We start from the raw sequence: 20,045 nt of genomic DNA, 5'->3' as shown, positions 1-20,045 counted from the left end.
GTTCAGTTAGAGTCTCCAAAAAATAGGTGGAAAGTGATAAAGTAAGATTTAAGATTGATTTCTTGCCCCCACATCTGTATGCACACATGTAAAATATATATGTCTCATAAATACACAAAGTATTTATAAGAAATGGTAATGCATACCTGTAATTCCAACACCCAGGAGGCTGAGGCAAGAGGATCCTGAGTTTGAAGCCAGTCTGAGCTACATACATAGTAAGATAATATTTCCAAATCAAACAAAGAAAAACAAAAAAAAATTATGGTGAGTTTCTATGAATTTTAAAAATAATAACCCTGAACATTAAGGTTTGTTTCTTTTTCTGTATCAAGACAAATGTAGACTTATGTATATTTTCTTATTGGAGATATTAAAGTATTAGTAGATTCCTGAATATTAAATGATCCTCAAACTATGACAGAATCCAAGGACCTACTTTAGAATATAATGTACATGCTTATTTTAATAGAGTTCTGAGCCTCAGGAAGACAGTACTCTCTTTGTCTAACATCAAAACTTCAACCCATAGAGAGAGTTCAAAATTTCTGATCAACCCAAGGAAGACAAGAATAAAAATTCTCATTTTTGTTTCTTTTGAGATAAGGATTCGTGATGCAGATAGAGCATACTGGCCTTGAACTCATCACAATTCATCTGCCTCAGACCCCAGAGTGCTGTTACTATGGGTATGTCTCACCAGGTCTCGTTTGACCATACTGTCAAAATCAATTGGCTTTGATACCTGAAAACTTATATTTTCTCCCCCCACCCACTATCTTTTTGTTCTGCTTTGCTTCCAAGACTGGGTTTCTCTGTGTAGCTTTGGCTGTCCTGGAACTCAGTCTTATAGACCAGGCTGGCCTCAAATAGGCTGCCCGCCTCTGCCTCCCCAGTGCTGGGATTAAAGGTGTGTACCATCATCTCCTGATGTTACATTACATGTTTAAGATTGACCCAACTTGGCCTTTTTGTGGTAGTCATATAACTGAAGGATGCAGATTCTCTTTTTTTAAAGTGCAGTTACAAGATTCCTAATGTGAACTACTTATCTTGCTGGGTGTGGGGGAGGGGTGCGGTTCAAAACATGTTATGGGGAAACTTTTCATAGACTGAGAAATTTTCTCTCCATAAATAATTTATACATTAAAATGAATAATAAAATATTTCTAACATTTGATAACTTTTTGTAACTGGAAAACGTAAGTAAAATTAATATTTGACTAATGAATTATATTTTCTGGGAGAAGTCTATTTTATTTCATGTCTCAGATTTAGTAAGAAAAGGTTTTCGCAAGAATTTGTCTCTATTCTACACATCTCTTCATGTCCTCCCTCTGTATGGTAATACAGAGATCCCATCTTAGAGCTTCACCTTTTTCTAAGCATCCATTACAAGGGGGTATGGGCAACGGGCGGCCATGGCTTTCATCATTGCCTTTTATGATTCCTTCCCTTCCTTTGTTTTCTGCATTTGTTATATGTAATTTCTGTTCTTTCATCTTCTTCATGGAATGAGCACTGCAGATTTCAAATCCATCAAAGGCCACATTTAGTACCCCCCCAACAAAAGAGTTTTAATCTTATATGATCTCATCTCTCCCTTTTCAGAAGCAAAAATAAACATTTACCTTCGGAGGATACTGTTAAAAAGATTTAGAATTCTAAACATTGGGAATTAATAACTAATAACCAACACAAAGTTCTGAGTAAACTAAGATTATTTCCTCAATGAATACTAATACAGGAAAAGCTTTTAGGTTACCTCGAGCAGCCTGCTTATGTATTAATATGAGGGATAATTCTTCCATTTAGTTTGGCGAGTTACAGATTTTTAAGTGAGAAAAACTTGCTGTACTCTGAGCAGATGAGTCATCATTCTGACACATGTGGTCCACAGGTGAAACACAAGGGTAAATGGGGCTCTCTTCACTATAAAGCCAGGACCTCTTGCTTCTGACCTAAAGGCAAGACTGCACTCACCACACTGATATAACAAAGAGGAGCCTGCAGCACAGGAGAGGAGAGAGGAAAAGCGCTCCTATGTGTTTGAAAAGGGGGCAGGTAAGGATGGAAGACATGCAAGGGCCCTATCAAGAGGTGCCCATCCATGATACTAGGTAACAGTCAGACACTTGAGAGGTTTAACAAGAAAATACCATCATGATTTAGATTGTAGTTTAGAAAAAATATTCTGATAGTAACAATACTATAAATTAGGAATTTAATAGGAGGAGTTTTCTAAGGCCAAATTACAAGATTAGCAAGAGCAGTATGTAAGAAGTTGGTATGACTAGATTAAAAAAATAACATATTTATGACACATCGAGGTAAGATACATTTGGGAAGAACCAGAAAGATGTAGTCTGTGCAAAAAAAAAAAAAAGGAACTTCAGAAGGAACAGCTGGTAGGCAAAGAAAGCAGAACTCATAGAAACCATGTTCACAGAACCTATGGGCACCCAACTGAAATTCATCCCCACCAACAAATGTAAATGATTTTATAAAATAGTTAAAATAAAATAAATGAAAATGAACTTTTTCTTAAAAAAAAAAAAAAGATCCAGCTAAACTGACTCATATGATACCTCCATGTGGAGATGACAGTAACTGCTAGCACACGTCGGATCCTCCACAAATGCCACATGTAGCATGAGAAAAGATACTTAGGGACACATCAACAAGGGTTGTAAGTGACATGAGTATTTCTGTCCTATTTTCTTAAGAATGCTTGTACACGTATACAAATATATTAAACAGATATTGTATGCTTTCTTTACTCATTTTCTTTATCATACACTACAACATAAATTGAGTGGTTATCACATTTAAATTATGAGACATTACAAGACCAAGCATTCTTCAAGGAACATTGACATCTATTCTAAAATAAATAATGCATTTGTGGCTACACATAAGATAGTTCCATCACGCAGGGTAGAATTACAACCAGGTTATTGCTTTCATCTGGATGTTAAGTATGACATAAGGAAGTATGATTGGGTATCAGGTTGACAAATGAGTAAGTAGACTTGTGATGGCAAACATTGGTTGTCAAATTGACTACATTTGTAATAAAACTCCAAACAGCTAGGCATACTGATTGATTAGAGATTTTTTTTTTAATTGACTAATTTGAGGTATGAAGATTCACCCTAAATCTGGGCCACATTATCGAGGGCTAGCACACATAACAAGAACATGCAAGAAGGAGGCTTTGCTCTTTGCGTGTTCTTGCTGGGAAGTTCATCGATCCTGCTGCTGCAACATTCCTTCACTGGTATTAGAACCTACTTCTTCAGGATTCTAAAGTAAACTGAAGACTAGCAGCTTTCTAGGAATTCCCCAGAATTCCATCAACAGATGGGAACTGCTGAGACATCAGTCCTGTGAAATGAACAACTCCTGGGTTCCTTGCCTTTCCATCAGGAGATAGCTACTGTGAAAATAACTGGACCACAGCCTGTAGGGTACTTTAAAATATCCCCTTTAATATGATCACTTAATCTTTTCTATTCCCTTAGAGAACTATCCCAGTAGGTTTGAGAGTGTTTGTTTTCGATGTAAACATTGAGAATGGGGGAGGGGCTACGATTAGGAAAGACTGAAGAGAAGTAAGCGCCTATCATCACAAACATGGGAGGAGCCTGGACAGAAAGTGCAACTTCCTTCTTCCTTCCAGACAAGGGAATAAAGTGAGTTCGATCAGGGACAGCAGGTTTTCCACTTTGACAAGGGTTTCTAGGTCAAGTGAGCTGACTGTGAAAAGGTCAGAGAGAAGCAGACTACATGTGGATCAAAAGGAAAGAGGATACAAAAGATTTAGGGGAAGTCTGTGCCAGAGATCTCTGTGGAGAGATCAAATGGTGAATGAGGCTGCCCTCGGACCTGATCAAAGAAGCCAAGTGGATATGAATTGTAAATTCGTCCTTATTCATCTTCTGAATTCAAATTAGAAGAGCCCTGGCTTTGCAAATACAAGACAAATAAAGAAGTTCTCTTTGCTCAAAAAGAACTTTATAAAGTTAAGTTTCATCTCATCTGATAGACTAGGAACAGCAATGCTTTACATGTAAGGGTAGCTGGATGACAAAAAACAGTGTTAAAAACAAAGAAACAAAATGCTCTCTCCAAACTCAAGTCCCATCTTTTGTCATCAGCTATCCAGACACCTAAAATATTACTGGGTCCTAATCAGCACTCCATGTCAGACAACATGAGATATAAGCCAGTTATTTGTGCAGCCCACTCACAGGCACAGATATGTACATATATACACAGGTGTCAGCACATGTGCAAAACACAAATATACACACAGAAAATAGAGCAAAAACAGTTGGCATAAGAAAATATGTGCTAACCAAGAATCAAATGAAGAGCTGGCATTCCAAATGCCTGGCTGAAAGGCTCTGATGCCTCTCTCATCTAATGCTTTTTGTTAGATATGCCCACAATCAACTGTCAAACACATTTTTATGTCAGACAGTGACACGCTGAACTCTCTTGTGGTAATTAATATTTAAGCATTTTCAGCATATTCTTCTTCATAGGACTGGATTATAATTTTCTTTATCATCTTTGTCTGAGCTTTACTAACGGTATAACAGACTCACTAAATAGATTGGGTGGTTGGGAAGGGTTCTGTTCCTTTGGGATAACAGAGTTCCTCTTCCTTGAATTCTTCATAAATTACACTTACAGAAGTATCTGGGCCGACTGTTCTGCTGAAGATAAGAGTTTAAAGGCTATAGGAGTATGAGTCATGGTTCCAAAGTCCAAGTAAACACTTGAAAGGCTGTATTTATCTAGAAATGTGTCCGTTTCTACTTACATCTTAAAATTAGTTCTTTGTAATATGCTTTTTATTTTTATAATCTTAATTTTGATGAAAATTTTATTTAGATAAAATATGCAAAATTCAAAGAATCTAGTAACTAATTGTTTGCTCAAACTACTTGTTAATATGCAGCCACATTACCTTACTCTTCTCTGTGAACTAATAGAGAATAAGTAAAAGCACGGTGGCTCTGAAGAAATAAGCTCATCTCTGAGAAATAAAGATACTCTTTTATTCTTAATACAAGAAACAGTGTAATTATTGAAGTCAATGAAGTCCCATTCCCTGTGAATGACAACAGAAATACACAGAATGTGCAACTGAGCTCTAAATATTGTGTGCAGTAGTCTAAATAAGAACGGCCCCATAGGTCCACGCGGTTGGATTCTTGGTCAGCAGGGAACAGCACCATTTGAAAGAATCAGGAGGTGTGGGCCTTCTTAGAGGAACTGTGTTCCTACCTAGAAGTGGAAATTGAGGATTCAAAAGTGCATGCCAAGCCCAGGGTTTCTAAATTTGGATTTAGAACTCTCAGTTACTTCTCCCATACCATGTCTTCCTGTGTGTCACCATGGTTTCTACCACGATGAGAATGGACTAAACTCCTAAAACTGTAAGCAAGACCCAAATTACAGGCTTTCAAGAGGTGCTTGTTCATGGTGTCTCTTCACAGTAATAGAACACTGACTAATATTACATGAGCTATGTATTTTGAAGTTTGTAATAATGTAAAACTAGTTTATCAGATCTATTTGCTTCCTTTGATTTTATGAGCTTGCATCTGGATAAGGAACCATGTATGTGTGCATCTGTGTGTGTGGAGGTGATCATATCACCTATGGTTTAATTAATTTCTTCCCTAATAGGAAGTCTTTTATTATTTTCTAATCTACTGCAACAGAACAGAAAATGCAAGTAGCAACAAGAAATCCTTGTACTCTCCCTTATTCTAGGAAAGAAACATTTGTTCTCACCATTATATATTAGAAGTATTACCTATTTGTTTTTTTATCAGAACCTTTTACCAACTTGAGAAATGATAGTTCTATTCTTAATTCATAAAGAACTTACACTAGGAATGGACTCTGTCCTATGCTTTTTGTGAATAAGTTAGATGATAACAGAATTTTCTTTTACACTCCCTGGCTTTCTTTTTCAGATGAGACCTACATTAAAATTTTAGTTTTACATAAAAATCCATAGTTTTACATTTCCTTTCATATTTGCTATCCTCATCTTTCATAAAAAATGCTAAATAATGTCATTAACTCCCTGCACCAGGCCACTACTATCTGTGTCTGTATGATCCGATGTTTGCACTAGCAGCAGACCTTTATTTCAACTGTGCGATCGATCATTCATTCATTCACTCACTCACGCATTTATTACTATGTGAGTTCGTGTGTATATGTGGGCGTATGTTTCATGGTGCATGTGTGGAAGTCCAAGAACAACTTAAAGGAAGAGTTCTCTCCTTTTACCTTTATGTGTGTTCTAAGGTTCAAACTCAGGTTGCCAGGTTTACAGGGCTACCATTTTTATCTGCTGAGTCATCTTGCCAGCCCTCAATGAGTTTTATTTTCAAATGTTCTATTTGGCTACTCTTGAAAATAACATTTGATAATTTCATTTTTTTTCAATTTTTTTCAATAATAATATTCTTTTCAACAATTTTCTTTTAAATAATTTTCAGTTATTTACTTACTGTAGTTCATCAAATAATTCTAACATACTAAATCCAAAGTGTGCTAGAGACATTTTCAAAGTCTAAGGGTTTCTTTGCATTTTTGTTGTTGTTGTTAAATCTTAATGATAATTTGCAGTTTACAGGAGTGGGAATTTCTCACTGAGAACTGATATTGCCTAGAACTGTAATACACAAAGCAGTCTGCTGACTAAAGCTACAGATGCTTTCCTCTACCTGCCTGAGGTTGTTGTGGTAGGAATACAGGTTCTGTTAGCACTGGAGACCCTTGTTTGCCACAGTGGCACAGGAATCAGCTTCATGCAAGGCTTCTCTATTGCTTGTTTGCTTGTGCTAAGTGATAAGGCTCTTGAGAATATCTCATCTCTAGACTATGGGAGTAAAATCATTCAAGCTGTACAGATACAACACTTAATGGTAATGTTGATCATCTGTCTAACTGGTTTATCCCTACTCAACTGCTAAATACATTTAGATGCCATGGACAGGTTGAATATTTTACTGATAAAATTAAAATTTCAAATTTGGGTGCCCTTAAAACTTCTCTAATTAGAGTCTCCAATGCTATTATTGAATCATATGCTATGTCTAAAAGGGCAAAAGAAAGCACATTTTTGGCACAGTTAAAATTCTCATTAGTACTATGGCAGCTTAAAATGCTTATATTCCAAATTTAGCTTAATGCATCCTACACACATGATTACAAGACTGTTTGAAGATAAAAATTGCTGGCTTAGAAAATGAAAGTATCATATCTACACCCCCACACACAGCTAAACTGGCTTAGTTCTGTCCATGAAAATCCACATGCTGTTTTTCATTCTGTGGTTCCTAAACATCTGTCAGTAATTCGCACATGTTGCAGCCAAGTGTTATTAGAGTAGTGATGTCTCTATGGTGACCCTGGAATGTTGGTCGGGCGGGACAAGAAACACCAAAACTGAACATCGATTTTGTTTTCCTGAGTGTTTATTATTTTATATTTATTTTATGTTTTGCTTACATGTATGTCTGTGATCACTGTGCCTGCTGCTTAAGAAGGCCAGAAGAAGGTGTCAGATCTCCTGGCAACAGAGCTCCAGACAATTGTGAGCTGCTAGGTGGATGCTGAGATTCAAACCTGGGTCCTCTTGAGTAGTGGTTAAGAGTCACTGCTCTAACCATAGACCCAACCCTCCGACCTCTAAGCTTGAACATCTTATGTCAAATAATCTGCCTCAAACTTTTCCTTACAAAGAAATTATTGATTCATTCATGGAAGCTACAGAAAATACACTACAGAAAGAAAAAATTCAGAATTAAAACAAAAATATAAATTGGTAAATGTGAACGCTCTTTTTTTTTTCAAATGATCATACCAAGTAAGGCAGGTTAATTTATAGTGCATTTATGAAATTAGCAGAATTAGCCACTTCAGTTAAAAGAAGCACTTTGAAATGGCTCCACATTTCTACTGAAATGTCCATAGGCATGAGATATAAATGGTCCAGGATCATCTTATGTTCAACTCAATGGGTTGCTTAGTACTCATGTGCTCTTGACAACAGGATGGACATACAAATACCCTCCCAGGTAATGAAGCATTACAGAAACGACCACGTAAGAACATTCTTATTCTTAGACTATAGATGTTGATACACACTGTCCTTTCATTCACCCAGAATCAAGTATCTTAGCAAGTACCAAGGCAGATTTAATAAGATTAAGTTGAAAATAAAAGTTTTAAAGTAAAGTCTATTGTTTATTTTCACCTGGTAAAAAAATATAAATAAATTCTAAGTCTCATGAAACTTGCAAGAAAAAAAATGCAAGGTAAGTGTGCCTACTTTTATAAAGTTTACAATATACTGGATTACAACTGTATGACAATCTTGGCACTTCCAGACTACTGCACATTATCTTATTTAAGGAAGGATGATTAATGATCTAAACTGATGATACCCTTCGTGGATGAATAACCCAAACATATCGTATTATTCCAGCTGTTTAACAGTGCTGACTTCTTCATTTGTCAGGGTTCTTTCCATGTAGTTTTCCTTTAGCTTCTGAGGCTTAAATATGCATTTTAAAAGACTCAAACAGTAATCATCATATCATACCATTAAGCCTTATTAGTGTTCACTGCTGGATTGTTGAACCTGACACATAAGCTAATTCTAAACCAAATCTATATTGTACTTCGTTTTTCTACTCAGAGCATCTCATTCCAGTGTAGGATTTGATGGCTAAGACTGAGGATCTCTACAGCCTGTGATCAGTTTAGATAAAGCTTAGTGCTGCGATGCCAAGGCTTAAGTTACTAATCAATATATTAGTTTTTTTTGACAATGCTTGAATAGGCATTAAGGAGGCAGACCGTAATAATTCAGCTTTCTAGTTTCTAGAAAGCCAATACTTTTATGAAAATGTTAAGTATATAGACATAAGGTAATGAACATTGCATACAAATTAATCATCTTAAATTGGTGTGGTAGATGTGCCATAAGTAAGGAACAGCTAAGTATATATTAATAATATAGTAAACAATACATCCATGTATTACTGAAGTCATAGTTTACATAGGTATTTACTTATTTACCATTTTATAGTTCCCTGGGCTTTGAGTAATAAATAATATTCTTTTTTCCTATTTAATATTTTATTACCTCAGGCTGCTCTAAACTCATAAGTATTTAAAAGTAAAATTTAAAAATTCAAGAACCAACATTTTAAAATTTGTCAGGAGGCATCTAGGATAGGCTAAGTCTAGAGCTGATCTTCCTGAGATGGTTTCTCCGAGGAATGTGAACTGTTATGAATGAGCCCTTGCAGGCAAAGCCCAAGGGATCTCATTTCAGGATTTGATTCTTGGTACTCATATGCCTTTCCTGTAATTATTAAATTAATATAACAATCTCTGAGAAAATCTGTATTGGGCAGATTTTCTGCACATCAATGAAGATATGATGCCTTGTAGTAATGCTATACAGACAAATAGATGATTTCTTAATTCCTAATGATGATTCTATAAGAATTCCTAAAGTTATACTAGTGATTATTAAGCCCTTTATAAGGACTGCAGTTAGGCTCTGTTCTATGAGAGCTGCAATTAGGACTTAGCTGGTCTTTACATGTCACAATCAATTGCACCAGATAGAAAGCAGATATTGATCGATTCCTTTAGATCCCAAAACAATTAACTAAGGCCATAAAAAGTGTAAAAAAAAAACATATTGTAGGTGCAAGGACAGAAGATAAAATATTGACTGGGTTTATCTGTACAAGAACGTCAATGTTAACTTAGAAATAAAAATGATAGTTTTAGACTCTTAATGAACTTGCGGAGCCAGAGACAGATAATGGATGTCTAGGTAGAGAATTAGTCTTAGTGAGAACACGTAAACATCTCTGTTGTAACTCCTTATTCAATTTATGATTTGAATTTATGCTTGAACTTCTTATGAACTTGTGTTAAAAAAAAAAAGAATGCTTGGAAAACCACATGATCTTCTCCTTACAAAGTACAAAACATGGAATGATGCCTTTAAGTAAGCAGAAAGCAGAAAGAGAATTATAAACTAGGGCAGAAGGCAAAAGACAGAAGTAAAAGAGGAGAGAAGCGTTACAGATGAGGAGCTGGGCAGGTGAAGATGGCAAAGAAGAGAGTGGAGCAGGAAAGAGAGCAGGATGGTAAAACACAGAAAAGAAATGAGCAGAGGAGAGAGGAAAAGCAAGAAGAAGCTACAGAAAGCAGGCAGGCTTCTTTTCACAAGGAGACAGGTTAGTCCTTAACAACAGGTTTCTTTTTTCTGATCAAGGATAGGGCTATTTTTTTCTGACAGACTTAGGTTTCTTTTCATTCTCAGCAATTAAAAGGTAGAAGCTTTACTTTCTCTATGCAATAAAGATTGGACCTTAATTTTCATCCAGAATGAGTGAGTTCTTTCTGCACTGGTGCTTAGATAATGAACTGCTCATAGAGGCTTTTACTCCATCCACCAAAAATAAGCATCTATGTATGTCAATATAGTTGTATTGTGTTAACTATGTAAGTGAATGAGGCAGGCAGGCAGGCCTGACATGAATGTATGTGTGAATATGTGCACAAATGTGTGTGTGTTTATGCATATTTGCTTGTGTTAAAGTTTTTCCTTTTGCAAACATGACTCTCTTCTCCTGGTTCAATAAAAGTTTATTGCTCCAAACCTCCCTCCTGCTTGGCCAGTGTAAGATGGGACTTCTGGGTAGCCCTAGCTATTAACCTTTTTTTTAATGCTCCTCTGTTAAGCAACAGGCATTTATTTGCCCAGAGGCCTGCAGTCTCTGTTCTCAGGGTAAGGTAAAATCAAGACAGGTAAACAGTATTTTGCCTTCACCAATGCTCTTCCCCTGATGCCTCAGAGATGACCGGGAAAGCTCTGGGAAAAAAATCGAACAGTAATAAGCCAATAATTATAAACAAGATAATAACTATAAAAATTATTTGACATAGAAAGTCATACAACATTTTTGAAAAAGCAAAGGAAAGAAGTAGTCCAAGAAGTATCCAATGCATTAATTTCATTTTAGGCTCCAGTAAATTGCAACAACACTGAATGGAACCCTTGGTTCCAAACGAGGGAATCTGGAAGAGATTCTCAATTTCCTACTGATGGCCAGTGTTCCTACAGTGCTACTCATGCCAGATGTTATAAACAAGGTGAACATCAAGTAATTGGCCCTCCGTTACATTTCTGATGTAGATGATTTATAAACATCATAAATACATAAAACCTTTTAAATTCTACTTGATTCTAAAGTAAGAAAAAAGTTCATTACTAAAAATCTCTTTAGAAAAGAAAAGCTAAATTTCTAAATTGATGTCATAAAAAGCCTATGTTGTTAAAAGCATTTTTCACTTATTTATATTATTTTTAGAATATACTTTCACAGACTTAAAAGATTGAGCTAGGAGCTAGGGAGATGGCTCAATGTGTAAGAGGAATGCCTGCTGGAGAGGCATGAGAAACTAAATTCTCATGAACTCAGAGAGTGGGCATGGCCTCACTGTGTATAACCCCAGTCCTGGGCTGGAGACACAAGGCTACCAGCCTAACTCCATGTTCAATGAGAGACTCTGCCTCAAAGAAATAAGGTGGAGAGTGACAGAGCAGGATATCTGATATCCTCCTCTGGTCTCTGTATGTGCAAGCACCTGCACAAACACATAAGGATATATCACATCCATGTATACACACAAACACTCAACTTGCACACTCATGTAAAAAGACAAACACAGAAGGCTGAACTTCCAAATTAGGACAACATGCATTATTCTGGATATAACTAAATGTTTATATATAAATTCATGTTCTCAAATTTTTTCTACATATTTGGTATAAGCCCTTCTTCAAAAACCTTAAAAAGGCAAAAACTACCAATAAAAAAAGAACACATAAAAGACACTAGAAAAAGATTTAATTTGCCAAAGATTATTATTTAGGCCTTCAAATCATTCTATGAATGCTGAACCTTTTATAAAGGTACTTCTGGCCCTCGTGAGTACAAAAACAACACTCTTACTAGATAGATGTGTAATTTTACTGTCTTGCTTATGTTGTGAGACTGAGTCCTGCTGTATAGAACTATATTGGTCTCAAACGTCTCAGTCAATCGGTTCTTCCTGAGTAGTAGGAACTAACAGCTACAAGCCATTGTATCCAGCTAGAAATGTGTGTTTACAATCCTAACACAGATATGCTTCAAGAAAAGATATCTGAACAAACTACATTAAGTACCAGGAAGCACAGAGGTTGTCTTTTCAATACATGATGAATATTTTTCACTTAAGATTTTTAATTAATTTTTTTCTCTTGCTCTGAAATTCCCAATCCTGCAGGGACAAATGTGATCTTGAATAGTTCACAATATGCCATTCTTAAAAATAAGTATGAGCTGAACCCTTAGGAGAATAAATTTTTTTTTCATAAATGCTATCTCCAAAGTACAAATATCAGTTGGCAATTTGAACTAAACTCTATAATAAGTATAAACAGTTATGTATAACTTATCATTGAAAAAACTAATCCTATGGCTTTATGCAAATAAAATAAGAAATTCTGAATAAGATGGGAGACTAAAACGAAGCATATTTTAAAGCATATTAAAAGGGGACATGACTTCCGCTTCTGTGCCAGCAAGATCAAGACACCAGTGGCCAGGCACAGCCGCAGCTGCAGCCACAGCCGCAGCCACAGCAGCCACGGTGGAGGCACAGAGCAGTCAGACACAAGACAGGGGCCGTTTGCGGAGTGGGGTGGGAGGTCACTGTGTAGATGAGGATTGGAGGGCCAGCACCAGCTCCTCCTCATCTTCATCCTACAAAAGCAAACCTAGAAAGAAGGCAGCACCCTCAAGAAGAAGGACAGTAAAGTCAGCATGAGCAAAGGCTCCAAGCTCCTCTCCACCAGAGCTAAGAGGTTCCAGAAGGGTTGGCAGACATCATCAGACCCTCTGTCAAACTGCAGCACTGGTCCCCAAAGTCTCTACGAGTGGAGATCAACCATTCTGGGGTCTCCAGGGTCTGTGTATGAAGATGAGTATTCTTCCTCAACATCACTTTTATACCACAGTATCCCTTCAAGCCTCCCAAGGTTACATTTCGTACAAGAATTTATCACTGTAATATTAATAGCCAAGGACTTATTTGCTTTTACAAATTGAAAGACAACTGGAGCCCAGCACTGACCATCTCAAAAGTCCTCCTCTTTATCTGCTCACTCCTTACAGACTGCAACCCTGCTGAACCTTTGGTGGGAACTATTGCCACTCAGTATATGACCAACAGGGCCGAACACGACAGAATGGCCAGATAGTGGACCAAGAGAAACGCTACATAAACTGGGTTTTCACAGTTCCTACATGATTGTCTGTCACAGAGAGAGCTGCTTACAATGTTGAAAGGGTGGGGTGGGAGTTGGTAAAGAGTAAGGTATTTCTATAACAGATATTATTCAGTCTGACTTCCCAGGATTATCTTGCTACAGGAGACACACTGGCAATAGCGACTTTTAGAGCTGTCACTTTGCAAGATTAGCTGACTTTAGTACAACAGGAAAGGATGCATGTGTAGACACTTGTGTTCCAATCAGCTTAAATTTGTATAGATTATACACATGCCATTTATGTAAAGTCCTATTTTCTTGTTTAAAAAATTGGAATTTGTTTTTCCTTCTTAGAAGGAAACAATGGTGTTTAACACATTTGCATAGTTGAGTTTGTTACCTAATATATGGTAGGAAACCACTAGTTAATGTATTTTATATGCAAATTACTTCAAGGGTTGAATCAGGATTTGTGGAAACCTGTAGTGAAATACCTTAAGCTGTTAACTAAAGTGTGGAATAGAAACTGTTCTGTCAACTGGTTGATTTAGACTTATGTCTGCATTTGTTAGAACAAAATTGTTCTGCAAAAAGAACAAAAAAGGGGGGGACATAGGTCATTAAAAATCTGGACTGTACAAACCACCAGTGTGCACTTACTACATATAAAAGCTTTCCTAAACATAATACAATTACAAATATATGCTTCTTTAATAGGACTATCTTTAAAGTTTTTAATCTTTTAAAATAATCACTTGAGGGCCCTGTCGAGATAGCTTACTGGTTAAGAGACCTGGCTCTAGAGGAGCAAGTGCGGCGGCCCACGCCCACACAGCAGTGTAGAACTGTCAGTGACTTTAGTTGCTGACCAATGAGCACGCTGCACACAAAGCTGTTTGTCTACAAGTTGCATGAATATAAGTTGTTTGTCATATCTTAGTAAATGCACGCACAAAACCTAGTGAGTATGCAAACTAACAAAGCTGCATTTTCTGCAAGTGAAAGCCAGCAGCAAGCAGGGTAAAGTTGGAGGCAGGCACCACTGTATGTGAGTGCTGTATGGAAAAGCACTATCACAGTGGTACGAGCAACCACATAAAGATCCTTGGAAGGCTGGCCCACGGTTGGGGTCTGGAGAAGAAATTTATAGATCTGGAAAGGAAAATTATAGTTCTGCAACTAATAAAAATGTTAAATTTAACTAAACTATGAAGTGTTTTTGTTTGTTTTCTTGTTTTTACAGAACCTCGACTTGGTGTTCTGAAACCCTATAGAATTTTGATACAACTTTGGCAACAACTGACCCTTAATCAATAAAAAAACTCCTGGACAAGCAGCCTCAAGTAGAGCTTTGTTGGAGATAGCAATTGCTTTCGGTGACTTTGCCTTGTATGTCTATAATATTATTGGCATCAGTTGAACTACAGACTGGGTCTTGAGACTCAAATAAAACCACCCAAATGAACACATTCTTAAAGGCACTTAACACAGTACGTAAAATACTATAATGTATGATGTTACAAATAAAACTACTTATGACATGATAATGGAAACATACCAGTTTTTTTTTCTTTAGCACATTCATAAATTGAATTATAATTCACTATTCTATTAACAATTATAAAAGCACTTCAAATTAATGACTAAGATGATAATCAGAGATTCCTAGACTTGAAAGGAATACAAATTAGTAAAGGACAAAAGTGATATTTCATAACATGAGGCATGAATACAGTGAAGAGAGTGATGGGGCAAACTAACAATGGAATGGGTTCTATGGCCTTAAGTAAGTACGTTATAATGACTACTGTTTAAATTTCCTATATATCAAAATATTTCTTACTACTTTCTAGTAGAAATTTTGAAAATGTCACAAGCTCTCACAGAGACAGAAATGGAAAAGGTATGGTGCATTTCAAAAATTAGACCACACCCAAGCTGACATTAACCTTGCAGAAAAAAATGTATAGTTACAAATACATTGCTTTGATATGCAATTACCATATAAACAATGATTGCTTATATTTTCCTATTTTGTGCAAAAGATACAAAATATCCTTATTTAAACATACCTTAACTATTTCTTCAATGAAACAAATGTGAGAAACAGGATCTCTCTTCTTGGTTAATACTTTTTGCAGATGTTGTACCTAAAGATGGAGAAGGAGAAAGAGAGGAAAAGTATATTTAACTGGGTACTTATGAGTGAAAGCAATGTAACCCTTAGTTAGGAACTGGAAAAAGCAAGGTGTACTTCAGAAATTCCTCAAAAATAGCGTATGGGACAAGAGGGTAAAGGGAGGAGAGTGGAGCATGCTTCAACCTTTGCATGTAAGTATTAGTGTGCTCAGAGATGATAAAGATCTGTCTCCAAAGACCTAGCGTTAGCATTAGTTTCTTTATCTATAAAGCTTTTTCCATTATTTGAGATATTTACCTGTCCACAAGCAGCACAGATGTGATCCATAAGTTTTTCCATATTGGTCCAGAGGGAAGCCCGGAAAGCTGCTGTGCTTCCTGGAGTTGGCATGGTGGCTCGTCCAGGGCCTCCTGGTTAAGAGTAATAGACACATGAAGGAAAAGGAAAGTTCTCAGATATAATGGAATGTGTATGATTCTAAAAGCACAGAGAAGACAAAAACCAAGAAACCCCTTCTTTCATAAATATCTTCTTATGTACAACATAAAACAATCTGTATGTATAGTAAGAAAAGTAAATGTCACACAATCACATGTGGGTCTATGGAAAGAGGACAAAGTGCTTTACATATTCAAAATCAATTTTATAAGAATGACAAGGACGATCCCCTAAACTAAATTTAAGAAGATATAGACTCAATAAAGTTATCTGGGTATCAAATTAACAATATAAACATGGTGCAAACAGTTTAAACAGGTTTAAGTCACAGAACATTTCCTTTGGTAGTGTACAGACACGCTATGGGCAAACAGAAATGCAAGGAAACCATGAACACAACAGTTTGCCCCACAGGGAGTCTGGTGTAGCAGCCTTGCAGCTAGTTTAGGTACATCTGCAAAAGCAGAAACAGAGCTTTGCATTATAGCATCCAAGTTTATTTCCCAAACTATCCCTTCCAAAATTAATCAATCAAACCACAGATCACTGGTAACAACACGATTTTACAACCTGAATATGAAAATACAATGCAGAATCATTATCTACTGTGCCAAATTATTTATCAAAACCACAACAGCAAAACCAAAAATAAAAACAAAACAAAACCTACGGACTTGCCTAGAGTGGGGCTGCTATTTGGCCACAAGCCTGCCACTCACAGGTGCTGGTCACTTCACAGGCCTCTGGCGGTCTGGAGCAATCAGGCCACACAGGCCTGCAGCTCGCATGCTCTCTGGGTCAGAGCTGAGCTATGGTAAGCTGTTCTGTAGCAACTCTACAACCAAAACAGCTTATAGCCCTGCCCAGTACTTGGCTCTTGCCATATACATCATGCAGAACAAAACTGCATAACATGGAACTTCCTACAGTTCCCCGAAAGATCAAAAAGTCAAACTACCCCACTTTGTTCAGGGGGTTTCTCTGAAGCCCGGTACCCTTCCATTCTGTCCAGGACAAGCTAACTTGGCAAGTGTTCTCATGTTCCTGATGTCTCTCCCATTTCCAGATGAGATCCCAGCTCAGGAGGTCCTTGTTAGGTCTCAGAATCACAGGTCTAATGGCTGAGGTGACTATTAACATACCAAGCAGAGGCTAGCCAGCCCTTCCAGCACTTCTAACCAGGCCCCCTACCCTAAACCTCTCCCTCCCTGGGATTGAGTTTGCATTTCCCTTCCTCTAGTCTGACCTCTATAGAACTCAGACATTTTGGCTACACTGTTCTCTTGGCTTCTTGGTTCAGGTCTAGCTTGGTTGGGGCTCTTCTCTTGCTCTCCCTCCTCCTCTCTCCTCTCATAGTCTGGTTTAGGGTGGGGGCCATGTTCAGCCTGAACTCTTCCATCTGCCTGCTTTCTCCCTTGTGTCTACAATAGAAATCCTCCCCATACTTGACAGGTACTGTGTCCTCCTCCTTTTATCTCATTGTTTTCTCATCATCCCTGAGGCTTTCTTGCTTAATGAAGCTCATTCCTAAAGGGCAACTGGCTTTAGCCTGCCTCCTTTCTCAAACCAGTCATTCTCCATCTTTTTAAGTTTACTCAAAACAAGTTGGGAAAAAAACCGTGCCATCCAAAATAATACTGGTAATAATGTATTTTACAAGTGATCAAAGAATAAGTCATGAATAAGTAGGGAGAAACATTTTAAAAGGATAAAGAGGCTGGCAAAATGATTTAGAAGGTAAAGGAGCTTGCAGCCAAACATAGCAAACTAAGCTTAAGACCTAAGCCTCACATACTTGAAGAAGAGAATCAACTCTATACATGTGGCGTGGTATTCGTGTACCCACATACAGAAAGAAAGAAATAAAATATAATTAAAATAAATAAACCTAAAAGTCACCGCAAGACAGAGAGAAGCCACGGGGGCTGGATGGGGCAGAGAAACTCTTCTGGAGTTCACACCCTACTATGTGCTTCAGCTGCTGATCATGGGGCAACAGTGCTTACAGTCGTCCTGCTGGGTACCAGCCCTGGACACCAGCACTCACTCCTTTTAAAATAACAAGGCAGCTAAATTATTAAGCTCATTTCCTGCTTTACTCTGCTCTATTATTTTTAAAACTTTTAACTTTTTTTTAACCTTTACTGAAATTCAAAAGAGTTAGTCCTCAGTCTCAGAAGAGACTCCCAAATTGAACTTGGAAAAAAAACCCACTGAACTGTTAGGACTATGATTACACACAGACTCAGCATGCTTTGCTAAGGGTGATGGGTGTGACCTTTGGGGGCCAGAGAGGGGATGTTAAAATTTGATTGTCCCTCAAAGAATCATGTCCTGAAAGCTTATTAAGGCCCCAGCTGGTTACCACTGAAAATGAATGTAAACTTAACAAGGTAGGCCCAATTAAAAGCACATTGTGATAGGACATGCCTTTGCAGGACTTATTTTTCTGGTGTTTTGTTTTGTTTTTTTTTTTTTTTTTTTTGTTTTGTTTTTTGTTTGCTCTCTTTTTGCTTCCTGACTGCCAGGAGGTGAAGCTACCACACTCCTGCCACCATGATGTTCTGCATAAGTGGAAAATATCCAGTGACTCAGCGTCCTGTACTCCCACATGCACTGAGGGCCATGTGCGCCATGCTATATAAACAATGGAATGGGTATAGGTCACTTCTTCCTTCCAACTTGTATTAGCTACACTTTTATGGTCAACCATATCCTGGAATATCTGGAAATGGAGCAATGGGATGATCCAGCCTGGGCTGGTTTTTTATATGCGCAAGGAGGCAATTGTTTCTTCTGAGTAAACTTTGAATGAAAATCTATCTACCATGATCGGACATGCACATGATTAAAGTCAGATACATTATGGGGAAGGGAATGTACAATAAATAAAGGGGTATATAACCCAAGTCCATCAATCAAAATATCATCTTTATCTACCCTTACTGGTGTTTCTGTTCTATAAAAAGAAACCTCAAACAGTAAACAGGCATTCCTGAACTGCATGCTTGCTCTGCACTCTCTACATTTCTAGTGGGGGAAAAAAAAACTAATATTGTTTCCTTTTAGATTATTCTTCTCGCAATACACTGCTAAAGAAGCAAAAAGATAGCCAACAAAGAGTTCATAAAGATTCTTATGGTCACAAGCTAAATACATTATACTGAAGATATAACTGATAAAAATAACCACCTTACTAAAAAGAATACCTACATAAAGGAAGGGAGTATTTTAAATAAATGAATACTTTCATCAATTAGATTTAACAGACTCAAGACACACAATTAACTGTGTCATCAATTTTGTTTTATTAAAGTAATAAAAGAAACTAAAAGTTCCTGGAAGACATAATATTGACAGTTGATTTTTAGTTAATGCTATTCTCTTCTTTTGAAAGCCATCAAGATTAAGAACAAACAAAAAGTAGGAAACAATTTACTTAAAAGAAATAAGAAATCATATAAACCCTTCAATTTGATTATGAAATGTTCATATCAAATGCCACTGAAAAATTAAAAGGAAGAGAGCAGATAACTGAGCCATTAGTGGAAAACTGCTTTAAAATCAACTGTAACTCAATTGTAAAACAGACAGGAGACTTTGTACTCAGTGACTCTCACCTGAGAGGTGTGCTTCCTCTTAGGGACTGTTAGGATTTGGTTCCAGTGACTATAGAAAACACATCAACACTTGGTGGAAGATGGAAAGTAATTGCAAATTTTAGAGACCATGGATTCCATGGATTATTACTGTTCTCAGAATAAGCTGAAAGGCAGGGGTGAGGATTAACCTCTACCATCAACACAATTGGAAAGAGGCAGAGATTAGTAAGATATATCTCTGAGTGAACCTTAAGGGTGCTTCCAGAGAGAATTAGTTCATGAGAAATGTAAGGTAATCAATGATCTAATCCATTAAAGGTTTTAAAATTCTGAACATACACGTGGGACCCAGGGTACAGGCAGAGGAAGTGGGTCACTGAGAACATACCTGTGAATGTGTTATCTTGGCCCTAAGCCTTGTTATCCTTCTCTACTTCCTGGCGGCCAGGAGGAGGTAAGCTTCTTTGCTCTACAACACTTT

General features: G+C 37.1%; 1 protein-coding gene and 2 pseudogenes across 3 annotated transcripts in view; 2 read left to right on the top strand and 1 right to left on the bottom strand.

Moving 5' to 3' along the window:
* LOC308419540 (actin, cytoplasmic 2-like) overlaps window positions 1-20,045 on the top strand; it is a 1,056,985-nt pseudogene that overhangs the window by 411,210 nt on the left and 625,730 nt on the right. The gene's annotated exons all lie outside the window — the stretch shown is intronic.
* Window positions 1-20,045, bottom strand: part of COG5 (component of oligomeric golgi complex 5) — a 301,631-nt gene that overhangs the window by 114,616 nt on the left and 166,970 nt on the right. Inside the window, exons 9-10 of the mRNA XM_080915234.1 lie at window positions 15,822-15,934; window positions 15,457-15,534 (exon numbers count right to left, since the gene is read on the bottom strand). Coding sequence (XP_080771360.1) covers window positions 15,457-15,534; window positions 15,822-15,934 — 191 coding nt within the window. The remainder of the gene's footprint in view (window positions 1-15,456; window positions 15,535-15,821; window positions 15,935-20,045) is intronic.
* Window positions 12,676-13,399, top strand: LOC308436788 (ubiquitin-conjugating enzyme E2 E1-like; annotated as a pseudogene). The gene has a single exon. The product of its transcript is annotated as a ubiquitin-conjugating enzyme E2 E1-like (transcript).

This window comes from Micromys minutus, assembly GCF_963924665.1.
Source record: "Micromys minutus genome assembly, chromosome: 1".
NCBI classification, from domain to species: domain Eukaryota; kingdom Metazoa; phylum Chordata; class Mammalia; order Rodentia; family Muridae; genus Micromys; species Micromys minutus.
Note: the sequence above shows the minus strand (reverse complement) of the source record. Positions and strands in the feature narration are given on the sequence as shown.